Source organism: Stegostoma tigrinum, chromosome 14 (assembly GCF_030684315.1).
Source record: "Stegostoma tigrinum isolate sSteTig4 chromosome 14, sSteTig4.hap1, whole genome shotgun sequence".
NCBI lineage: Eukaryota > Metazoa > Chordata > Chondrichthyes > Orectolobiformes > Stegostomatidae > Stegostoma > Stegostoma tigrinum.
Genome location: NC_081367.1, coordinates 50,546,351 through 50,572,837, shown reverse-complemented (window position 1 = coordinate 50,572,837; position 26,487 = coordinate 50,546,351). Strand labels below are relative to the sequence as shown.

The window sequence follows — 26,487 nt, the reverse complement described above, 5'->3', positions numbered from 1 at the left end:
GGCACTTTTTCCTGCAACCACAGGAAGTGCTACACCTGCCCCTACACCTCCGACCTCACCCCCAACCTTGGCCCCAAGAAGACTTTCCACATCAAGCAGATGTGCACCTGTACATTTGCTAATATGGTATACTGCATCTGCTGTACCTATTGTGGCCTCCCCTACATCGGGGAAACCAAGCAGAGGCTTGGGGACTGCTTTGCAGAACACCCATGCTTGGTTCGCACTAAACAACTGCACCTCCCAGTCGCAAACCGTTTCAACTCCCCCTCCCATTCCTCAGATGACATGTCCACCCTGGGCCTCCTGCAGTGCCATAATGATGCCACCCGAAGGTTACAGGAACAGCAACTCATATTCTGCTTGGAAACCCCACAGCCCAATGGTATCAATGTGGACTTCACAAGCTTCAAAATCTCCCCTCCCCCATTGCATCCCGGTAACAGCCCAGCTTGTCCCAGCCTCACTAACCTGTCCTTCCTCCCACCTATCCCCTCCTCCCACCTCAAGCTCCACCCCCATCTCCTACCTACTAACCTCATCCCGCCCCCTTGACCTGCCTGTCCTCCCTGGACTGACCTACTCCTCCCTATCTCCCCACCTACACCCACCTTTCCTGGCTCCATCCCCGCCTTGTTGACTTGTCTGTCTCCTCTCCACCTATCTTCTCGTCTATCCATCTTCTATCCGCGCCCCCATCTCTCCCTATTTATTTCAGAACCCCGTTCCCCACCCCCATTTCTGAAGCAGGGTCTCAGCCCGAAAAGTCAGCCTGATTTACTTCTGATGCTGAGATGTATACAATCTGATGTATGTAATTAGCAACTACAACCCCCTTTTCAGTGTCAGACTTTGCTACTGTCAAAGGAGAATTAGGATTAGAAGAGGAATAGATTCACCCCTCCCAATTCTGATGTAACACTAGCTAAGAAATATTGGTGTGGAATGATGGTCTGGTCAATTGTGAGCGCTATTAAAAGTGGTTACTTGTTCCAATGCAATGTATCAACCGTTCACATAGTCCTGAAGAAGTCATCAGACTTTCCATCGGAATCATTAACTGTGTATTGCAACATAGATGTTGCCAGACCTGCTGGGTTTCTCCAGCATTTTTTATTTTTAATGCAAACCTTTGATTCAGCACAGTACACCTTCATGTTTCCTTGCTCCCCAAACCTAGTCCAGAAACTTTGCTCCTACAATTAAATTTTTATTAATTGCTTGTTTAGCCGGGGAGCTATTATTGTTTTAATTCATGGAGAAGGAGCCAGGTAATTACAATGCAACACAATGGATCTAATTAGCAAAAGTTTGCACATAATTAAGATCATTCTCTCAGATATTGATGCTGAGTGGTAAATGTGGTTGAGAAATAGAGATAGCTACCTTTGACAAAACCAAGACAGCCATCATGTAAAAGAATTCAATTCCTCTCCCCCATAAATTTTCCAGTTTATTCTACAATCTCATAAATTATAATTCTCAAATCATTAAACAACTGCCCTTCAAACGCTGTTACATTTTGCTGGCATGCTGTTTTATTCCACCTGATAAAAGAAGAAAATTTCTTACGCAGTAGGATACAAGAAAAGAAAGGAAAATCATCAAGAAAAATATAGAAAAGACAGGAACAAAGAGAAAATTCAAGATCTTCCTTAACTTATTGTAAAATCTTACCATTTCTGTTTGTGAATAAAAAGCAATGGATGGATTTACTGATTGGGAACATCATCTGTAAGTCACAGCTCTTGAACAATTTTCTATTTCCTAAGCAAAAATTTCCATACTCTGTTGTAAAGCTATTTGATCAGGTATTTCCCAATTTGCATGTATTCTAAGAATCTTTGTTATTATAAAGATTTTGAAACTCTCCCCACCACTCCCTCCAAGGCCTCATGCCATGACCAACCTTCCCTGTCATCACCCCCTCCTTGACCTGACACAACTTGTCCATCTTCTCTCCCACCTATCCGGCTCCTCCACTTCACTGACCTATCCGCACCACTCCCTATCTGCACTAATCTATCACCATCCCATCTACCTTCCCCAGCCCCACCCCACCTCTCCATTTATTTCTGAGGCCCCTTCCCCTCCCCCATTTTTGAAGAGAAGTGCTGACTGGAAATGTCAACTTTCCTGCTCCCCTGATTCTGCCTGGCCTGCTATGTTTCTCCAGCTCCACACAGTGTAATCTCTTATGGACATGCCTTCTAATCTTTCCTTGTAAATCCTGGTTTCCATTATATTTGTGTACATCTTATAAAACCTTGGTGAGACCTGTACAATGAAAAAAAAATGCTTTGCTTTTCATTTGTCATTATGATAGGTTTGATACTGCAAAGAGGTATTTATCACAAAACTTGAAATTACAATGAGATTGTAATAGTTTAAATGAATGCACAAAGCTGTGGCACATGTATTTCAGTTTAGGCAAATATGAGGACCTAAAAGGATAAAACCATTATGGCCCTTGTGACACAGTGGTATTATCTCTACCTCTGAAACAGGAAAGCCTGTGTTCAAGTTCCACTTACTCCAATTGTGTATGATAATATTTCTGACGATGTTGATTAGATATCATTCTAAAAATGAATAGTTTTAATATTCCCAAATGTTAGAAACAGTGGAGTTCTAAATGGTTTGGGGATTTATGTACAAAGATCGTTGAAATGTCTTGAAGTGGGACAGAAAATAAACAAAAGCTTAATGGAATTTTCAGCTTTAAATGCAAGGCTAACATACAAGAGGTAATTATTATAGTATAGTAAGACCAAGCCCTGTTCCCTGTGTACAGTTCTGAGAACCACATCTTCAGAAAAATATTGGGAAATGCAACTTGGATTTATCAGAATGATATCTGTATGGCAGGGTCAAAATACTCAGATATTGCATAAACAAACATTGTATTCACTGGAATAAAGGAAGTTAAAGAATAACTTGATCAAACATTTTAGCTGAAACAGAACACAAAAAAGAAAAAAAACGTATTTTAACTGTCAGGGATATCTAACACATGGGTGTTCTTTCTAAAGTTAGAGCCAGACTTTCCAGGAATGGAATTAGAGAATACTACCACATCTAGAGGACATGGGCATGGGTATGTATATTGAACTAATTCATAGATTGGCCATGATTTCACTAAATGGCAGAATGGACTTTCAAGTGACTAAGTGACCTCCTCTTCTTCTTATATTCTTATGAAACCAAACATTGACATTCAATGGCATCATCATCGCTGAATCCCCATTATCAACCTTGTGCAGATTACCATTGAGCAGAAACTGGACTGCACTAGCCATGTAAATTATGCAACTACAAGAACAGGTCAGAGGCAAGGAATCCTTCAGAGAGTAACTCACCTGCTGACTCTCCAAAGCCGATCCATTATGTATAAGTCAGGAGTGTGATGAAATATTCCCCATTTGCAGAATGGATGCAGCTCAAACAAAACTTGACCCCATCTGAGACAAAGCTGATCATTTGACTGACACCACATCCACAAATATTCATTCCTCTACCATCAGTACCAATAGTGGTAGTGGGTGCCATGTACAAGATACACTGTAGAAATTCACCAAGAGTCCTTCTACGGCACCTTCAAAATCTACAAACACTACCTTAGGAGGCCAAGGTCAGCAGATACATAGGGATGCTACCACCTACAAGTTCCCCTCCAAACCACTTGCCATCCTGAAACATACTGTTTTTCCTTCGGTGTCACAGGTATAAAATCCTGCAACTCCATCCCGAACAATCTCATAGATGTACCGAAACAAAATTGACTGCAGCAGCTCAAGAAGGCAACTCAGCACTGCCTTCTTAAGAGCAACTCAGAATGGGCAACAAACATTAGCCCAAATTGTGAAGCACACATCCCATGAATGAATAGAAAAAGAAACAAAAGAGAGAACAAGCTAAACAGAAGAAATTGGCTACTGTAGACGGTTGTAGGAAGTAAGAATGAGAGACAATTGTCTTGTTCAGGAGCAGTTCAAAAGTTTTTTTTCAATGGCAACTGAGACTTAGAGACTGTAACTCTGACTTCTATACATATGTACAAAGCATATGCTTGCTGGCTATTTAAGTCCAGATTACAAAGTTTGTTAAAAAAATTGCCTCTCTTTTTCAGTTGTGCTTTCTTGGCTGTTAAAGTTTCCTTGGTATTCCCAATCACTACCGGAATCTTGTTCATACTGTGCTTTACAAGTTTCGTTATCACCAGCTTCATGGATCCGGGAATTCTACAACAAGGTAAAGCAATTTAATTTCTCAAGGAGTGGACAAACCTTGTTCATTTGGAGTGAGATCCATTCACTTTGAAATCTGCTTTGTATAATCTCAATCTTCACCATAAATCATTCTGCATAAACTACTGTACAGCTCCTTTCAAAGTTTGTTTTTCAAGCGCCATGGAATACCTTTAAAAAACAAAAAGGCAGGATCATTGTAGGCACTGCTTTCAGCCTAAAATACACCATACATCGCTTTTATAATTTTGATAACAAAGCAGAGGTAAATAGGTCTTGACTATTTCTGAGAAGGATTTCCTTTTTAAAAACAAGGTCAGAGAGTTCCTCCTAGAACAGTCACCTAAATTCAGCATTGCTCAAAGAGCAGGATCTGCAGACCCATATGGTATACAGGAAATATGTTTATATTGATAGATTTATAATAGTAGGGTAAACATTTAAGGCTATCAGCTTGGATTTCAGTTCAGAAGAAGCTAGGATTTTTTCAAGGTATTTCAGAAGACAAGAAAGCAAAATTGAATTTCGAATCAAATTTAGTTTACCATCTCAAAAGAGTTCAGGGAACCAGTTACCCCGGCAGACAGATTTATGTTGTAACTTTTCCACACTAGGTGAATTTGGTTAGATATCTGTAGATTATTAGAACTGAGAAAGTGTGGATTCTCAGATCTGTGAAAATTTCATGTTGGCAGACTTAGAAAGGATTTACCTCCAGAGTCCACAACAAGAAACTATAAGGAGTCAATTGGTCTTAAATCTTGGTGACAGTCAGGATAATTTATTACTTTGTTTTCCTGTGTGTTCTAAATTTACTCTAACTGTTTTCTAGTTTTTGATAACTTGATATTCATTTGTTGTTAGATAAATTGGCAGCTTCATATGAATATGTTTCAATGACTAGTTATTTACATTAACTAAATCAACAAAAAAAGGTACGATTAATCAAACCAAGATTTCATTCTGGGACTTGACTTGCCAGAATTCCTATAAGCTGGTACATTTATTTTGATACAGACAGTAGTGTTTACAGTCTAATTGGATGCTTGTGCATTCAATGTAAATGATAGTTTATTCACTTCAGGGCTATCTGAAGTGCATGCAGGTTGGACAAAGTTCTTGAACCCCACATGTTGACATTGCACAGCAAAGAGGGACATAAGTTGGCACATAAGACTTTTTGGCAGTTAAATTAAAAGGGATCATTCAAATTTGCAGGCTAGCTGCTGGCTCACTAATTCTGGCTACTGTACTACTTATAGGCATTTTTACTGGCCTCCACCAGCCTTTAGATTTCACTTTCTCTGGTATGGCAAGTGGCTTGACTGCCTTGCTCTGCTCTCAGTGTCAGTAGCAATTATGCAAACTGTTAGAGTTAATCATCAGTAACCTGTCAGGTCTTATTAGCTGGAACCTGAGAGGTAGCAGTCGTGATGAAGTCCTCTGACTATCTACCTTGTAAGTAATGTCTATAACCAATAAATAATTTGTATTTTATAATGATATGATTTCCAGTTCTCCCATAATGAAGATTTTCAGATGCCTGTCTGGTAGTAATGCAGCTCACAGTTAGCCTGCCTACAAAAATAAGTGGTCTGGTAGGGCTAGCTATGGAAAAGAAGTGTGATTCAGAGTAACAAAGAAGCTCAAGACAAATTTCCAGAGAAGAAGGAGGATAAGGTAAGTTTTCGATAAGGAAGCATATCCTCAAAAGCTTCAGAGGCAGCTGTTCTCCATTTCAGCAATGTCCAAAGAACCTTTGCTTTATCTAGGGGATTACTGGCCCAAATCAGCATTTACAACCAGAATTGTTGCCTCAAACTAGGCCAAGGACATCACTGTCTTTGGCTGTCAATGTTATCCACACTCTGTTTCATTACCCCCGGGTCGATTCAGATTATAACTGATGACATCAATACCTTATAGTGATGCAGTCAGTGCAACAGTGACACTCTGTACACCAAGAAAAGCTTTAAATCTACTTCCCTATTAACAAAACTAAACAAAGTGATATAAAAGATGACATTTTTCATCCACCTGATTTCTTATGGTCATTAACTGCCTATACGTTGCCTTTGTGTTCTCTACTGTAACGCCCTGGGATATTGTTAAATTGCTTAGGATGTGGGTATTACTGTGTGCAACAGTGTTTATTGCCCATTCCTAATTATTTAGAGAACAATTAAGAATCAGCCAGATCTCTGTGAATCTGCAGTTACTTGTCAGGTTTGCTTTCAAGAACTAGATGAGTTCTTACAACGATCAACATTGGTTGCATGTTCATCATTAACCTAGTTTTTAGTTCCAGGCCTCTTGAACTATTAATTCAAAGTTCACCATCTTTCATGGTGGGATTTGAACACATTTCCCCAGTCCAAGGGTCTGCATTGCTAGTCTGGTGACATGACAACTACACCACCACTTATCATAAAGCTATAGAACTAAACTGAAAGAGCAGCATTGGTAACTTTGTGAAGCAGTGGGTAAGAAAAGGCATAATGTCAATGCAGCATTTTTCTCCTTTTATAAAAAAGGCTGTGAACAAGAACTTGGAAGCCCATAGATTAAAGTAGAGTGAACACGTCTCTTTTTCAATTGGTTTACATGTAGCTTCCCCCCCACCCGCCATCCCCCAACTTCACAGAATTTTCCAAACCATCTCCATAGTTGTGTACCAGGGTGTGAATCCCACTGGAGCTCCCTTCCACTGTATTCTACAGCTACCTAACAGGTGGTCCTCAGTAATATTTGCTTTTCAAATTCAATATGATTCTAAACCTTTGCCCTTCCTGATGGCAGGCTCACATATATCGATGCACGAGAGTCTTGATCCTAAAGTTGTGAAAGTCAACGGCAAGATATTTTATTTGAAATGGTGCAGAGTGTGCCAATTCTATCGCCCACCCCGCTGTTCACACTGCAGACTCTGCAACGTCTGTATAGAGGTGAGCAACTCAATCAAAGATAGTCTGTAAATGGGCAGTTGATCTGGAACTGAATCATAAAAATTCATGAATATTTTAAGAATCTTTTAGTTTTGCATTTTATTCTTTGTTTTGCTTAGATCTTTGTTGCTTATTTCTGCATTCCTTTCTCTTCCATTTAAAAAAAATCTGCGCTTAATTATGAAGTCAGTTGAAAAGTTCATTTTGCAAGACATTTGACGAACATGATGAGTTTGATTAAATCCATGGAAGAAACTGTATAAATAAATAGATTATCAATACTTTGATTAAATAGGTTCACAATAGAGTAGGTTATTCCCGGGATTCTTTGCAAAGGAATGGATATGACAAGCCCAGCAAGTTTAATCATCCGTGCTTTTTCATTTTACAATATTCTTGACAAAAATATTACCTGTAGATCCCAAGTGATTACACATGTTACAGATTCATTGTGTGTGCTGTGTGCACTATGAATAATTAAATGTTTGATATGAATTAGTTGCCTTGAGTTTTACAGGGTTATTGAAAGTGATAAATTTTAAATGTATGCAGGAACACATTGTCAGCTTTGGGTAACTTATTTACAGGCCTCAGTCCTGATTGGTATTTGGTGACTTCTGTCAGATGTGCACATTTAGATGTCAATCCAAATGTACAAAGCTATGCAAACACATGCATCAGCTATATGGGATACACCCCTTCTATAGATAATGTGCAATTCTTCTGTATATGATGTTCCATTCTATCAAAAAGGTAAATTTTCCTAACTCACCTGACAATATGTTTAGGAGATAAGGCAGCCTGGTCTTGTTATACACACATAATTTCACTTTCCATTTGAGTAAGACAAATGTAATACTGACATTTAACTGGTAGAAAGGTAAAGTCACCATGACCCCATTCTTTCATTGGAGAGAGAGAGAGACAACTGGTGGTGGAACAATGCCTCACTCAAGGGATAATGTTGTGATCTTCATGGTGACTTCAGTTGACACAGGAATTGAAACAATAATGTTAGGGCTACTCTATATCACTAATTAGCCATCCAGCCAACTGAGCTAACCAATCCCCTGGAGTAGTCAACTCACAAGAAAATAACACAGAGCCTATTGAGTGAAACAGCTGTATAACCACCTCAGAAAATGCCTTCTATTGGACCAGGGTCTCGAATACTATTCCTATGATAATAACGATTTTCTTGACACATGAACTTGAACAGAAACCGTTAGTGTTAGAATTACAGTCCAGGTACCAGGATCTTTAATTAAGTTGATTTTTGGTTTAAAAGTATTGACACACTAAAATGCATAAAAATTTCACATCAATGCTATAGAAACTTCTGGAATTTGTTCCCAGAAGTTTCCACATGTGAGCTAATCATATATTCATACATAATTATGAAATTAAAAACAAATATTCCTAATTTATTGGATTAATCACAATTAATCAAAATGTTAAATTAGCTTGAAGTGACATGTAAACTAAAGATATTTCTTTCCCTGTTTATACCTGTAAATTTTCACCATTGCTTCATCCCCTGAAGGCATGTAATCCCTATTGGTGTAATGTTTTAACCCTTTACTTAAATCCTTAAGTCATCCTTGTGCCTATTATTTATTTGTATTGACCGAGACACAAAGTTGGGTGGCAGTGTGAAATGTGAGGAGGATGTTAGTAGAATACAGGGTGACTTGGACAGGCTAGGTGAATGGACGGATGCATGGCAGATGCAGTTTAATGTGGATAAATGTGTGGTTATACACTTTGGTGGCAAGAACAGGAAGGCAGATTACTATCTCAATGGAGTCAAGTTAGGTAAAGGGGAAGCACAACGAGATCTAGGTGTTCTTGTACATCAGTCAATGAAAGCAAGTATGCAGGTACAGCAGGTAGTGAAGAAAGCTAATAGCATGCTGGCCTTCATCACAAGAGGAATTGAGTACAGGAGCAAAGAGGTCCTTCTGCAGCTGTACAGGGCCCTGGTGAGACCGCACCTGGAGTATTGTGTGCAGTTTTGGTCTCCCAATTTGAGGAAGGACATTCTTGCTATTGAGGGAGTGCAGTGTAGGTTCACAAGGTCAATTCCTGGAATGGCGGGACTATCATATGTTGAAAGATTAGTTTAGAAGGATGAGAGGGGATCTGATTGAGACGTATAAGATTATTAAGGGATTGGACACTGTGGAGGCAGGAAGCATGTTTCCGCTGATGGGTGAGTCCAGGACCAGAGGACACAGTTTAAAAATAAGGGGTAGGCCATTTAGAACAGAGTTGAGGAGAAACTTCTTCAGAGCTCTTAAAGATAGTGGAATCAAGGGTTATGGGGATAAGGCAGGAACAGGATACTGATTGTGGACGATCAGCCATGATCATAATGAATGGTGGTGTTGGCTTGAAGGGCCGAATGGCCTACTCCAGCACCTATTGTCTATTGTCTATTGAGAGTATTAGTTGAATCCGATTTCACCCTCATCTGATATGTGCACTGGATAACTATGAAGAGCAAGAATCATAGACTACCTTTTCTTCCATTAACCATAAGCCCTTCTTTTAGCCCAGTTGCAATGGGATAATGCAACTTAGATCCGGGGTCATACCTTGAGTCTAATATCTGGGTGAGTTATTAATTGAATAACAAGTTATTGTCCAGTGCCATCAATGGAGCTTTCTATGTTACTAAAATAGAAAATGTATAGAATAATAACTGCTTTTTCTCGTTCCAGGATTTTGATCACCATTGCAAATGGGTGAATAACTGTATTGGGAGAAGGAATTATCGCTTTTTTTTCCTCTTTGTCTTCTTTCTTGTCGTTTACATGCTGACTATTTTGGGATCCTGCATCACGTATCTTATTCTCAACCACCACGAGCCAATGACAGCAGAGAAGGGCACCACGTATCCTTTCATTGTGACTCGGAGTTGTAGGTAGTATTTCTAGGACTCGGGATACTACATTGGCACAATTTGTTAGTGGTTGTGAGGTAAGGAAAGCTTCCAAAGAATCCTCAAATACAAGTTCAGCACAGCTCTGGAAATCTGTAACCTTGCTCTCAGTCTAGAGATAGTAGGAACTACAGGTGCTGGAGAATCTGAGATAACAAGGTATGGACCCGGAAGAACACGGCAGGCCAAGATGCTGCTTAGCCTGCTGTGTTCATCCAGCTCCACACCTTGCTCTCAGTCTAGTCTGAATCCCTAGTAGGAATCCTGTTAAGAGACTCACATCCAATCAGTAGGCTTGCAAATTGACATCATAAGAATAGAGTTATGGGTTAACTGCTCATTAATGAAACCACCATTGATTTAAAAGAAAATTAAAACTGGGCAACTTCTACTGCAAGTACTTAGTTCATAACACTAGCCAGGTACAGAGTTGGCAACATACCGTGCACACCTGTGCCTTCAGTGGGAATACCTTTAAATTTCAGTAGTTCACCTCAAACCAGTGAGAGTAATATTGTCATGTGCTGGGTTAATAACTTAGAATGCCAACTCGAGGTTTACGGTGGCCTTTAAACACTTGCTGCTCAGTATTTCCGTTCATCAGCCAAATCGAGTCAGAAGCCTTGTCCATAAACCACAAAATTGAATTTTCCTTAAGAATAACTCTCAGTTATGCTGTAATCGTTCCAATTGCATTTTTCTTCTTTCCAGTGCTTTTCCTGTTTGGAGCTCATATTGAACTCATTGTGCTGGGAGAAACGATGTCTGAAGAGGTAACACACAAAATACAACTAACACAGGATGATGTCAGCTAAATCTTTCCTTCAAATGTGGAAATAGTTGATCATATAGTCGCTTTTTCTGTTTTCTTATCCAAGCTTTCTGTCTGAACTCCTTCTTCGGTTCCAATTTAATCAAGGATTTTGTAAAACCCCAATGAAAATATAAAGGAAAAAGTACATTGACTCAGTTACGGCCAGTCTGCACTGGCAGTCAGATTTCCACCTGCCTATTAAGACTCAGAGGAATTGGAACTGTACATGGAGAAGGGAATTACACAAAGAATCATTGGAATAAATAGTGGATAGCATTGAATCGACTGCCAATTAAACACCACATGGTTTCTCTTTATGTTGACTTTAATGGTCAAATTGATTTGTCCATTTGGTATTCTTACCAAGTTGACAATTCCAGCAAATGCTTTGCCACAGCGAGTGATCAAGGCAGAAGCCATTGTTTATTTTAATAGGTAATCAGATAAATATTTGACACAGAGAAAATTGCAATGTATGTAGGGGTAAGGTAGAAGATAAGTGTTGGGCATTGCAGTTATTTGTATTGATCTTGCAAAGAGTTGACACAAATACTTTTGTACTATAAATTTTCATGGTTTTACACATCTTTTGTTCAGTTGCAATATGCTATTGATGATATTTACATTCAGCTCAGCCCATCAGCAGTCATCTCGATATTAAGTGCATTAATCCTGCTGGCAGTTTGAGAAATGGACAGCTGTCAGTGGACAAATATGTCAGGAATTGTATGACTGCTTCTATTCAATAATGTCAATCTTGGTTGATAATGATTTGTTAGGGATGAACATTTGGTGCAGTGCCTTATGAACCAATTTTATTGTCTTGCTAGCATCAGTAATATCAGACAAAAAAACTGGGAAAAATCTCGACACCAGTTTCTCACCAAATATAATTGTTAAGCTAGTGCAAATGAGTTCTGCTGCGTAAAGCCATGATTTTTTTCCCTGACAGTACAATGACGAGGAGGATACAAAAAATCCCTTCACACATGGCTGGAAAAAGAACTTTTTCAACATGCTTTGTGGACGCATTGTGCCAAGGTGAGCCTAATACTAAATCTGAAGAATGATCACCCTCAACATTGGACCAAAAATAGACCCATTATAAATCAGTTATTGCATTTTGCAAAGATTTACATAGAGATGTAAAAATAAACCATCTGTTTGTTGCAAAATATATAGTAATAAAGTTCTGCAAAAATCCACAGGAATTTTCCTGTTCATTGTCTGTAACTGAGATGGAGAATAAGTCAGACTTGGAGGCCAAATGTAACACTCTCCATACAAATTCCATAAATTTCAACTCTTTCTGTTGGCCAAATTATTCGATTAGTCTTGCCCCTGTGAACCTTCTGCTGCGCTTAGCATGAATTGTAAATGATCAGTATAAATTCAGAAACATTGTACAAGTTATAATCACTCAGACAGACAATGAAATTGATCAGAAATTATTGTCCTAGCTTCCTTGTTAATTAAAGTACTCTAAACTGTTGCCCTTAGTGCGATAATCTGGTCCTACCTTATCCTTGAAGGGATTGGTCCTTGCTTTAATATTTGTCTCAAACAGTGAATTTAGAAGATTATAGAATCCCTACAGTGTGAGAACAGGCCCTTCGGCCCAACAAGTCCACACCAACTCTCAACACATCCAACCCAGGCCCATGCCCCCTATAACCCACCTAATCTACACATTCCTGAACAATAAGGGAAATCTACCAAACCTGCACATCTTTGGATTTTGTGAGGAAACCTGAGCACCTGGAGGAAACCCATGCAGACATGGCGAAAATGTACAAATTCCACATAGACAGCCATCCAAGGGTGGGATCCAACTCGGGCTCCTGGTGCTGTGAGGCAGCAGTGCCAATCACTGAGCCACTGAGCCACCCATAAAGACAATTTAGACAATCATTCCAGTGGTACATTTAAATGTAACAAACAATATAGTCCTATAAATGCCCACACAATATACATCTTTGACCAGAAGTCATTACGATTAGAATAACAGTATAGATAATAACAATTAGAAGGTGATTTTATCCTAGGAGCATCTTTTGGGAATTACCAAGTATGCATTCATATTGGATTAAATTCACGGAGACAGTGTAAATAACATGCTTGATTACATGTGGCCTACGGAAGGAAATTATGTGGTAGATTTTCAATAATTACTCATGTTCTTAGAAATGGAATCCAAAATACGATTCCCTTTTTTCACTAATGCACAAGTTCCTGATCTCAGTTTTACTTATGAGTCAATAAGGGATGATATAGTGTCCTTCAGTTACCACACTGTTCTTTCCTCTCTAGTATCTTTCCAAGTTTAAATTTCTATTCACGTGGTATTAATGCCCTTGAAAATACTTGGGACATAATCCTATAGAAAGCAGTGTCATTGGGAGGATAGCTGATCATTATGAGAATGGACAATAGCACCAACCTGATTCATGTTTAGAGAGCATTTAATATCAGTTGCTTCAATCAACTTCAAATGACCCGAGGTAAGATGGAGACTGAGACCTTAAATTCTTGGGCCATATGTTATTGTACCATAATGATAATATGAGCGCGTCAACTAAAGGTATTTCACATGCAAGCTGTGAGACACAACACAACATCCCTCCTTTTCCAAAGACAGTAAGGAATTCCTAACAGATATGCATGGTTCTACATTGTATAACTATCATATTGATAACAAGTACCAAACAGGTAAATACAGAGTTAACAAAATTAACAATTCAAACTTCAATATAACATTTTAGAGGTTTGACAAAGTGTCTTGATCAGGCAATATGTACTGCTGTGAGAGATACGCGCTGTTTTCATTTGCTGTGAAATTGTCACTTTCCTGCAGTCAGGAAATACACAGGATTTTGTTGACAGACCAACTCATGAGAATCAAAGACAGTTTGGTGGTTGTCTTGACAAGCATCCTTCTTGACCAAATCTCTCAGCAGAAATACCCAACTTCACGTAAAGGTATGGTGAGAGGAAGCATAAAAAACTTAAGTCCTCTTATCCAGCAGGAGTATTATTTGTTCAGAATCCTTGAACTTCCTTGGATTGGGATGGATTGCATGAGTAGATTGTATGGACATGAGAATGTTTATCCAGTTGGTGTTTACTGACAATTCATGCTGTTAAATGCCAACCCATTTCATTTGCACTGCTCTCACCAGTAGGTGAAAGTTGCGATCATGCTCTGCCTTTGTCTTACTATGACTGTGCTATTATCGGCATTGCAAACATTGCCAGGCATATTTTGAATAATTCTATCCATCTGCTGCTGAGATAGGCCCTGGCTAACCGAGAATCCAAATAGTAACTTACAGAAATAGTACAATCTAACTGGTAGAGATGAAGGTCTAGGCCTGAAACGTCAGCTTTTGTGCTCCTGAGATGCTGCTTGGCCTGCTGTGTTCATCCAGCTTCACACTTTGTTACCATCTAACCGGTGTAGGCTCTTGGGAATCAATGTTTTAAACTCAACTTCGAGGAGAATCTGGCTCCAGAAAATGTAGCATTTAACTTTTCCAGCATCATTATTTTCTGTGAGCACCATTTAAGAGAGGTTGAGACATCTTGGATCTAAGCATACTTTCTTGATGCTATCTTCCTTTAAGATGCAAGTGGGGGAGCTGCACCAATCTGTGTGGTCATCATCAACTAAGATGGAGGCTGAGATCTTTACAGATATTTTCTGAATAATCCGTTCAGAGATATCAGAATACACTTCAGGAGTGGGTGGGAGTTGAACCTAATCCTCCTTGTGCAAAGGCTGGAACACTGCCATTATGCCACAGGAACCCCATCTTGAGACTTTCATAGTTTGGCTTGCTGCTGCTGAAAGGCTGCCAGTATCATCAAAGAACTATTTCACCCCAGTAATGATCCCTACAAACTCTTCCATCAGGCAGAAGATACAGAAGTCTGAACACATGCTTGAACAGGTTCAGAAACAGCTTCTTCCTGGCTGTGATCAGGCCGATGAATGGACTGTCTAGCCTCAAATTACACTGATCTTGCTAACATTGATTTCACCTGGCACATGCCTAGGACAATGTAATCTGTACGCCTCTAAGTCTTTTTGATCTGTTCATCCTTTGCTTACTATGATCTGCCTGTAACGCTCATAAACAAAGCTTTTCACTGTGCGTTGGTATATGAGACAATGAATAAATCAATCAATCCAATAAGATGTGGGGTTGAGGTGCATAACTCTTTAAAAAACCACGAATATGTGCAGCAAATAATTAGGAATGCTAATGGAATGCTGGCCTTTGTATAGGGAAGCAGAAGTTATGCTGCAGTTATACAAAACCCAAGTTAGACCCCACTTGGAGTACTGTGAGCAGATCTGGGCATTACACCTTAGGAAGGATGTTTGGTCATGGAGGGAGTTAAGTGCGGGTTCACATGGATAATACCTAGACTTCAGGGGCTGAGGTATGAAGAGAGTTTCAACAAATGCTCTAGAATTTAGAAGGTTAATGGGTGATCTAATTGATGTCTTCAAGATATTAACAGAGAAAGACAAGGCTGTTAGGAAAAACTATTTCCACTGGTTGAAGATTCGAGAATCAAGGGGCATTGTTTAAGAATTAGGCGCAGACCATTCAGGAGAGATGTTAGAAAGCACTTCTGCACACAAAGTGTTGTAGAGGTTTGGAAATCTCTATGTCAAATGGCAGTTAATACAAATTTACATGTTAAATTTAAATAGGAGATAGACACATTTTTATTAAACTGGGATATCGAAGATATGGACCCAAGACAGGCATATATAGCTAGCCAAAGATCAGCCATGACTTTATTGAGTGCGGGACAGGTTCGAAGTGTGAAGGCCTTCTCCTTTTCTATTTTCCTATGTTCCAATTTACTTAGTTACTCTGTGATCTAATCCTTAAGGTACCTTGGATCACTTGACAAACTGGAAACAAAACAGCCATCAAGAAAGAGAGATGCGCAACAGGTTAGTGAAAGCTTACATGTTATTTAGTATGTGCATTTACACACCCCCAAAGACATTGGTGAAAAAGATGAAGAGTATAATGGCATCTTAATCATCTAAGTCCGTGACTCATATTTGTGATTTAGAGGAGAATTTTAAGTTTTAGAAGATTATATGGACAGGTTAATTAAAATGTCAGACTTTATTTCTTGCAAAATCACCTTCTGTAAGACAGTTCAAAGGGTTCAATGATGAGGCAGAAACAGGAGGGTGAAAGACATAAAGGCCTTTTTATCTGGAAAACTGCAAACCATAAGTTTGAGAAAAATTACGCTGATTTATTAGAAGATTATTCAAGTAGATCTCAAAATTAAGTGGCTTAATTTGAAGCTATATTTAACATAGAAACCTATCAACATCTCAACCAACCTCTGTTGCCATCAAGATGAGTAATTCAGGGTGGAGACTTTTTGTAATTCTGAAATGTTGTGAGATTTTTCCACAAGATTTTTGAGTTGGATTTGAAATCACCTAAATTGGTGGGAATAAGCCCTGAGCTCAGCAGGCCAAGAAACAAACAAGTCAGCTAACAGCTGTAAAGCAGCTGCAGGACCTCAATCAAGAGGACTTTCAGAAATCAGGAGTAGTCCTGAGCTGGAGGATGTTAGAAATTATTAACATTTAAATAGAAATTGACCGCCCAATGATTAGCTGAAAGAATTATACAACGTGTTGCTATGGTTTAAGACCAAGCAAATTTTACTATACCAGAAAGAACTAAACTAATTACAACTAGCTGAACACTTTCTTAGGCAAATCATTGTATTTTACATTGAAAATCATAATAACGCCTAATTACACGTAGACTGAAATTCGCATGACTCTACTTTTTAATGACAGCCTGCCCCAACTCTGAAAGGTTCATTCTTTTTCCTTGGGACCAGCCCAAAAGTTACGCCACATTCCTTAAAAATTCATTTTGATTTGTCCTGTATGTTCCAGCTATTCTTAAAGTTATGAAATTTCATAACGATCTCTCCATTAGCTTTTGGCTAAGCAATCCTCCAATTTCTTTTCAAAACCTAATGATTGTGACTTCTCGGCACAAACTTCATTTTCATTTCATTCTTTCTTAGAAAGTCTTACCAAAGACACTTGCTGCTGCAAGTCACAGGTCTAGCCAAACTTTGTGGGAGCAAAGTCTTCAGGACAAAAGGTGTTTCAGTTGACAATTTTAGTCTAAAGTATATCTGATAGATATTGCAGGATGTAAGTTGGTGCCAGTGCCACAGATGGTGATATATGCCAAGTTATACCAGAAGTGGTGAGCAGTATGGCAATGGCAAGTGGGAAAGTTGGGCTAGAATCAGACAAAAGGAGAATAAGAATTAGTGAGATGAGTTTGAGTGATAACATCAAAAAACTTGGTAGGCTTTGGGGAGAGAAATCCACCTTAAAACCTGTTGAAATTGGCACTTTGCCAAAATAGGGCAAGACATATCCCATGGATAAATTAGTTTATTGTAAGTTCTGCCCTGCCTCCAATTCATTCACCAATAGAAGGATATCAATAAGAACATAAGAAACCTGAGTACGAGTCAGCAATTCAGATCCTCAAGAATGTTCTGGCATTCAGAGCAATCACAGCTGGTCCCATCTTGGCATCAACTCCATTTTCCTGCCTGTTCTCCATAACCCGTCAACATCATTTCCAATTAAAAATCAGTCTGTCTTCCCCTTCACCATCCACTGTACTATGTAGTCATGAATTCCATAGATTCATGACCCCTTTGAGAGGATTAATTTCCCTGCAGTTCTGTTTTTAATCTTCTACTCTATATCCTAAATCTGTAACCGCTTGACCTAGGTTGCCCCACGACAAGAAACATCCTCCCTTTGTCTGCTTTGCCAATCCCACCTCAATTAGATCTCCTCTATAATAACAACAAGCACTCTGATCTTTTAACTGGCTCATTTAAAAAAGGAATTGCTCTGTGACAAAAGGGAACAAGAACGTTGTCCCATAGTGGAGAATACTCAGTAATGCCTGGAATTGATGCTCTCCTCAGCACAATAAGTACCCTGACCCTGAGTGACTCAAATGGCTGACTGACTGTCTCCAAGCCCCTGGACTGAGATTGGACACTGACCTTGACTGACTATGGTGGGACCCATTGAATAATGACAATCCCCATTTACTCAACAGAGGATTACTTTACTTAGACTTGAGACATGACCATTTGGTTCAATTTATGAAATTAACAATAGCAAGTAGCTGTACAAAAACGTCCATACTCTTTACTGATCACTGCTGGAAAATATGAGAAGCTGTCTGGCTTTGTGACTGCACTAAAAGACAAGGCATGACAGAAGTACAGTGAGCATTGTTTTGAAACAGCAGTAAAAAAAGGCAAGACACAGAAAAGTAGAGTTGTTGAGAGCATCCAAGTGAGTGAGTGAAATGCACTGTGCTCCAATGCGTGACATGGGTGTCCACTCCTGCATGCAAAGTGACCTACTGCAGCATGACAATGAGATGGAGCATTGGTGCTCTACCACTTACAATATTAACATGATGAATTGCATCCAATGTGAGTCAGAAATCAGGGGGTGTGTGGGTATAGGGATTTGGGTCTGGGTGGGATGCTCCAAGGGGCGGTGTGGACTTGTTGGGCCAAAGGGCCTGTCTCCACACTGTAGGGAATCTAATCTAATCTAATCAAATGTTCCGTGATCATGTGGTCAGGTTGGTGCCTGTCCGGTATCAACCTCCACAGGCAGGGAGCATGCAATCACTGCTGTGGAACGTTCCTGGAGATGTGCGGGAGTGGCAGCAATATGGAGGCTCAGAGGAGCAAGTGTGAGGCGCTGAAGCTATCAGGCATCTGCTCTGACTCATGTTTTTATTCCATTGATAAGCGCATATTGATGGTAATCTATTTTTTTGCAATTATAGGCTGACATAGAAGCTGAAAATCGAATTACAAGTAAAAAGACCATGAGAAAGGAAACAAAGGTGGCACGAGGTACAGTAGTCTTTCTGAAAACCATTCTATTAAATTTCTGTATTGCCCTTATTGTTTCTTACCTTCAGGTCAAAATGACCGATAAAACTTCTGTGCCCCAAAATATTCTGGGCAGATTTTAAAAGCAATGACCAAAATGAACAGTTCCAATAACTTAAAAGCTCATAATTTAAATTCATTTTTATCTTTCTAGGTATTAAAGCAGAAAGTTGGCTACACTGAATTGAACTTGATTATTTTCTGTACTACTTACATTCTACTTATCTCTCTCCACCGTGCTGTCACTACATTGCGCTGCATGCAGGGTATCTGAAAGCACGTCTGCCATTAATACAGGTCATGAGTTTGAGATTTCTGCTTTGATTTCTCAGAATGGGACTCTGTGACTATGGCAGGAAGATCAGTTTTAAAGAATAAAACAAATTGCTACTGCAAATGAGCCTTAAACCTTTATTTCTATGAAGGTTTAGAAAAGTGAGAAAATAATGTTTTTTCTAGTAAATCCAAAGTTTACTTTCCTGGTAATTGATATTTCAAACTAAATCCACAGAAGGTATTTGTGGGGAAAAGGCGAACTGTATTTTTAAGACATAATTTATGCCGTGTTTTTCATTTGCCATGTATCAACAATCTATGAGAAACCCTCGAGATAAACTTGCAGGTTTACAAGGTCTGTGCCTAAAGATGCCAATCGAATATCAGGATCCCGGTACAAGTCACTATAACTTAGAAAAGCTGTATATAACTGTTATATCAAAGTATTCCCACAATTAAAATTGTGATTATGATTCACTGTCTTATTGATGAGACACATTCATAATCTAAGAGTCAATTCTTGTATATCTTTTACTATGCATGTGTTTTACTAGTTTTAGCAGGGACTGTGTGGAGGAGATCTGAATGTTCTTTGTGCCCAAAGTCCTAACAATAAATAAGGCCATGAAACTACACTGTTGGATAAGAGCCAACCTATTCATTTTAAATGGGAAAACACTCCAAAAGAAGGGAAATTTGAATAAACATATTAGAAGTATTAATGCATCCAGTTTATATTTGGGGTTTAGTATTTTTGTGTTTTATGGCTCATGGTAGAATACCTCATAAAGAATATTATACAATTCTATTAAAATGGCTTTTTCAAGCCTTTTAGATGTTTTTCAGGCATATCCTTTTGAGTGCTTAATTTATCACTTTCCATAAATAGATTTTTAAAGGGTTTCTGTCATAGAAAAATAAATTCAGATTATGATTCTTAATGAAACTTTTCAGTAAGAAATGAGGTTGTATCCTGTGGGAAGCTTCCATTTTTCAAATCAGAATCCCCCATTTGTCTGCAATTTCCAATTATGAACACAGCTTTCTAGTACAGTGCTTCAGAAATTCCACTGAGCTAGTCTGTAGAATGAAAATGCTATGAGAACATCAAGAACAAATTAGAGAGGGCTTAGAACCACATGAGTTAATCAAATATTAGTATTAATGAGTAAATCTGATTTATTTTAAGACATTTTTGATTAAATTGATAACAGGAATTCAGTACATATGCTAATGGATTGTCAGAGGTGCTGTATATGGTGCTTAACAAGAAGCTCTTTAGAAAAATGTAGTGACATGATAAAAGAGAGAACCTGGAACTATGGATTAATTTGACAAACAGGAAGTTTTTGGGTGCTGCTCAGACTGGATAAATGTTGACAGTGACATGTCCCAGGAATCATTGTTGAGTCCATTAATTTTCTTAGTGCATATGGATGGTTTGGATTTATATCAGCAATACCATGTCAACATTTATTGATGACTTAAAAAGTGGAAGCTTTACTAACCCTGAGAAGGACTATGAAAGATTTCTGTTGGTGGCATGAGCAATCAGGTGGTAAGGTGATTTACTCTGAATTGGTGTGAAGTAAATTATTTTTGGACACAGAACAAGGAATGCAGGTACACCCTCTACGGAACAACACAGAAAGATCTGAATAATTGAAAAGAACTAAAACATCAAATAACTTTTCTCTGATAAATAAGTGTAAATCAATAAAGATCCAAAAGAGGCCAAAGAATGTGGGGTCTTATAAGTGGAGCCACAGACATCAAAAGTGCCACAACATTAATATATGGAGTGATAATGGGAACTGCAGATGCTGGAGAATCCAAGATAATAAAATGTGAGGCTGGATGAACACAGCAGGCCCAGCAGCATCTCAAGAGCACAAAAGCTGACGTTTCGGGCCTAGACCCTTCATCAGAGCGCTTGTGAAAAGTCAGCTTGAGACCGTCCTCATTGTTAATTTTGACTGTGAGCTCCTTCTCGTGAATATGTTTCTTCACCTTGGTGAACTGGCCTTAGGAGGTCTCTTCGCTGACCATCAGGCTCCCACGATTGGGGATCGGAGAGTCGCCAGGACTGGGAATCAGCGATGGCGTGCATGGGGCCTCTTCCCCTGGACCCCTGGTGGACTCACACTGTGCACGCCCCAGAATTGGCCAGCAACCGGTCAGCACCGTCTGACACACAGCCTCGAGCCGATTAATCAGTAACTGGTCCTTGGGCCAGTCGGGAGCTGGAAACCGCAGCCTGTCTTGTAGGAAGTCCCCCAGGGTGGGCTCCAAGTCCTCGTTCACAAACCCATCCTGGGTCTCATCCCGGGAAGTGTTCACAGAGATCATACTCTCCTCGTCGTAGGTCTTTGAGCGGGATGGACCCTCAGAAGCTGGCTTGTTGTCCTTCTCTTCTGATGAAGGGTCTAGGCCCGAAACGTCAGCTTTTGTGCTCCTGAGATGCTGCTGGGCCTGCTGTGTTCATTCAGTCTCACATTTTATTATTAATGTATGGAGACTGGGTTTTATGTCATTAAAGGCATGCAGACTGTATAGAGTAATGATGCTGCTGTTGTTGTAAGGACAGACTTGAGATGTCAACTATTTCTAATGGGGCAAGGATAGAAGGCAATGTATTTGAAGTTTGTGAACATATAAAAATGTCGAAATTGTGATTGAGGATAGGCTATTTTCTTTTGCGAGGGGATCAATAATAAGGGAATCTCAACTTAAAATTATTACTAGAGTGAGGAAAAAAAATTGGGGAAATACTATAGATAAAGAGTGCCAGTTCATCAAACTGGAAATCGTTGCAGTGTTGTTTCTTTTAAGGGCAGCATGGATAAATATTTAACACAGAAAATAATGCAAGGTTAAGTGAAGAAAGCAGGACAGTGTGATTACTTTTCGATTGTTCCAGTAAAGACCTGCATAGTTGTGACAGGCTAGTTAACCACAAACATGTGTGAAAGGTCTAGCAACATAAAGCTACATGCAAAGGATCTATATCTGCCAAATTATGGAGCATCCACCGGCATCAGCAATTAGATTAAATTCGATTCCCTACAGTGTGGAAACAGGCCCTTTGGCCCAAAACTTCCACACTGTCCCTTGGAGCATTCCCCCCAGACCCATCCCCCTATAACCCACACACCCCCGAACACTACGGGCAATTTAGCATGGCCAATCCACCTACCCTGCACATCTTTGGACTGTGGGAGGAAACCGGAGCACCCAGAGGAAACCCACGCAGACACGGGGAGAATATGCAAACTCCACACAGACAGTTACCCGGGGCTGGAGTCGAACCAGCATCCCTGGCGCTGTGAGTTTGCAGTGCTAATCACTGAACCACTGAATTAAACGAGCAGTAAATGAAGGTCAGGACAGAGTATTTTTAAAAAACTGTCAGATATCAGCTTGCTTGTCACTTGTACGGTGTTCATGTGTTCAACAGTGCTTTCTTTAATAACACAACTTCAGCAAAGGCAGTTTACAATAAGATTATAACTTTCACGGTGATATCATATTGTTATAATGTGTACTTTAATATTTACAAACTAAATACTCCAGCACCATTGCTCCTTTTTGATCACGCTATTTTTAGAAAAAACAGCATATTTCATATTGAATGGATCTAGTGAGCAGATCCTAAGGACTTATCACCATTGCACATACTATAGGTCTTCCATTGGGAAGAATTCTTTAGGTCCTTGAAGTAATCGTAAACAGTGCCTCATTCCCCCTTATCATGACAGTTTCCAACAATGTCAAACAAAATGGAAATCATTTTCAGGGTATAGGCAGAAGTATAAGCCAAAGGAAAAATATCCAGTGTGCAAATGGTAATGCAAGACATGGTACACAATTCACACAATAAAATGGCACACACTGCAGCAGTCAACACTCAGAGCTGAGCACCAGAACTATGCAGAACTGACTCTTTTAGAATAATTAAGCATGGAGAAAAAAAAAGCTTCTTTTAACATGTAGGGAAATCTCACATTCAGGTTTCAAGGTGTTTGCAGCTTTCAGATCAAGAAACTGGGAAGAATACATTTGCAATGTGCTGCAGCATTTAATTGCAAGGCTCCTTTAAATTAACAGGCTGGAGGCCTTTCAGGAAGGAAGCCTGCTTCACAGGGCCAAGGCCTACAAAAACAGGTAGGTGCTTTGAAGATCTGACAAATATCCTGGGGTGGAGCTTTCTGTTTTGTCGGGGGGAGGAGCTGCTAATTCAAGGGGTGGGATGCTCCAGATCATGGAGAGCAGTCCTGATTGCAGGTTGGGACAACGGCTGGATTTCACAGGTTAGTCTGGATTCTGTGATGGAGTGATGTCTGGTATGTGAGAAGCAGCCGCAAATTTGGGTGGGATTAACATTCGTCTGTGGGGAGAGGCCCTATTGAAGGGGCTGTTCATGCTGTTTGGGGAGGATTGTTCATTAGTGATTGTACAGATTGCTGGGATGGGATCAATGGTTTCCTGAATAGCAGTTTGGGTCTGGAGGAAGTATTCCTGCTCCTTCTGTCCCATGACTGGTGCTGTAAAGGAATTTACCAAAGCAACACAGCCTTTCTGTTGTTCTTTCAGCTGCCAAGTTTCATGAGGCCAAGGAAACCCGGCTAACAGTGTTTAAAATGGAATGGCCATTAATACTGAGGCACAAAGGCTTCTTTATAGCATTTAAATTATGAATGGATTGCTCACCTTAATACTAGACGTGGGCAGTGTGGTCAGTTGTTTGCCCAGAGTTTTTATATTTTAACCTTTGACATGACTGTAACTACTCCACTCCTTTTTTGGGGGAGTAATGATTCTGTCCTCTGAGTGTCCTTCAGAGATTGATAGTTTGCTTATCCCACCTTGGAATAAACAAGCACTGCAGTCCCTTATCTTTTACAGATGTACAGAAGGTCGATCCCAGTACAGTCTTGAAGAGCAGCAATTGGACTTTGAAGATGAAGGAAAACAAGTTAACACCAGCCATCAGTTACATCCTTAACGAGAGTCGTGTTTAAATAAGCCATGTTTAGCAAACCTCCAATCCTACCTTTTTAAACTTATTTGCTGAGTCCATTTTATTACTCAGAATACAGGGCTATAAGCCAACTACAAGACAATTCTTTCATCAAGTATTTATCCTGAAATAATCATCCCGTTGTTTATTTTAGTCCTGATTTTTATACTGCTTCAATAGTTTGTCTTTTGATCAATTCTCAAACTTACAGTTCTTTTCTGACAATACAGCAAATGAAGTACTTTCTCCCATGCCTCTTTTAAGTCTACTTAGTCAATTATTACTCCCTAAGCATGAGTCCCAATTTTTTCAACTGTGTCAGCCACTGGAAGGTGAGAGATGACATTCATTTCTCCTGCCATTACCTTGCAGTTTGAGTTTTATTAAAACTGTACCAAGTCATGACTACAGAGCTAACAGCAGGATATGTCACTTTTGTCTTGTATCATTTTATGATCTGTATGATCTATGATATCGCCCTTTTGAGAATCACGGAGACAAACTCACGTCATACTAGTCACTCTACCAGTCTGCTGTTTTCAGTACAGTTTGTTGCACAGATATACAAATCTTCATATTAATATAGCCATGTGCAAAGTGTATAATACTGATGTCACAAGTTAACATAATGGTCTTTTCCAGAAACATTCTCCAAGGTCAGCAGCTGTCACCTTGAGCTACTAAAATATTTTACTTTCCAAAGAGCATCCCAGCTAGTTAGTAGAAGTCAAACTCTTCTCCAAAATATGTGAAGTTCTAATTCATATAGCAGAAACACTTTCAGCTGTTCATACAGATTAGTTTGACAGCTTAAGTGGCTTCAAAGTAGAGGGATTTTGTTCATCTTGATATTGCTCATCCCTCATAAAATAAAAAAACACTATAGCAATTTTCATTTAATGGTAAAGGTACTTTAAAAAATGTAAAATGCAAAACCAGGTGTCCAACTTGAAAATGGACCTATTACTATGTAAGAATTATGTGAATAATTGCAAGTTATAAATGGTAAAAGACACAAAGCTTACATTCACATCCCCTCAGCATACTCATTTGGCCACATTTGGTCTTTTTAAAAATTCCAGACATTTTCTCTAGGTATCCAAAATGCTTTCTTTATGTAAAGTGTGTATAATTGAGTCTATGTAAAGCTTTTCAGTAAGACGTGTTGTTCCAGCTCTGAACATTTGCTAAGAATTATGATATACACTCCTATTTAATGCAGATGAATTAATCATTGAATCAATAAATACCTTTTTCAAGACGTTTGGATCTATTGTGCTGACATTTTTGCTAGCATATTAACTTACCAGATGTTGACTGAAGACAAAGAAAACCTTGTTTATTAGTAATTCCTGAACATCGACTGTCGATATATCATCAGAAAATTACAGCAAATAAAACTTAGGAAGCTAATCTTGGAGTAGGATTTTGTTCCTTACTTGTAAAAGAGAAAAGTGGTTCTTTCTTTACCACATAAAACATTTAACTTTCCTACCATTTGTAATTATGAAACTGAAATGTATCATGTAGATTTGTAAATGAACTCTTTATGAACTGTTATTCATTTAACATTACACTCCCACCCTTACTTGGAGGCCTTCTGAACAGTTTGCATTTATTCTTGGTGGGTGGTTTGATTTTATTACTTTTCAAAAGCTCCCTCTTTTCCCCGTTAGGGCAACTTTGTGTGGAAGCAAAAACATGTCACTTTTCAAGTGATATGTCAATGTGTTTAATGGTTATTTCTTCTTCTGTTCGGCTATGCTTGGCTTACATAATAATTCTATCCTCTTCATGCCTTAGTCTACAGGTGAGGATCAAATGTGCAGAATTACGGTGAAAAAAGCAATGAGCTGAACATTTATGTGCCAATAGATGTAAGCAAAGAGGTGGCCTACTTCCTAATGGCTCTCCAGATTTAATAGAGATAGTAGGAACTGCAGATGCTGGAGAATCTGAGATAACAAGGTGTAGAGCTGGATGAACAAAGCAGGCCAAGAGGCATCAGAGGAGCAGGAAGGTTGACGTTTTGGGCCTAGACCCTTTTTGCTCCTCTGATGCTGCTTGGCCTGCTGTGTTCATCCGACTCTACACCCTGTTATCCCAGCTTTAATAGGCCTTCCATTATTTAACTGGAAGACAAGCCTGTTCCTCTGGCCCTCATTTGACCAATTTAATGGAGAGAGCAGCTAAGTGACCATTCCCTGTATAGTGCATCTCCCCCT

At 39.3% G+C, this 26,487-nt stretch overlaps 1 protein-coding gene and 1 long non-coding RNA gene across 2 annotated transcripts in view; one reads left to right on the top strand and one right to left on the bottom strand.

Moving 5' to 3' along the window:
* Nucleotides 1–2,983: 2,983 nt before the first annotated feature.
* Nucleotides 2,984–25,466, top strand: LOC125457893 (palmitoyltransferase ZDHHC5-B-like). Its single transcript, XM_059651144.1, has 9 exons — nt 2,984–3,097; nt 4,130–4,251; nt 9,916–10,088; nt 10,807–10,909; nt 11,903–11,991; nt 15,859–15,922; nt 18,858–18,927; nt 23,350–23,406; nt 24,148–25,466. The coding sequence occupies exons 1-9, from the start codon at nt 3,088–3,090 to the stop codon at nt 24,261–24,263; spliced, it is 804 nt and encodes a 267-aa protein (XP_059507127.1). The 5' UTR covers nt 2,984–3,087; the 3' UTR covers nt 24,264–25,466.
* The window catches only part of LOC125457894 (uncharacterized), a 28,919-nt gene continuing 6,314 nt past the window's right edge, over nt 3,883–26,487 (bottom strand). The window contains exon 3 of the long non-coding RNA XR_007248690.2: nt 3,883–4,418. This is a non-coding gene — a long non-coding RNA (uncharacterized LOC125457894). The remainder of the gene's footprint in view (nt 4,419–26,487) is intronic.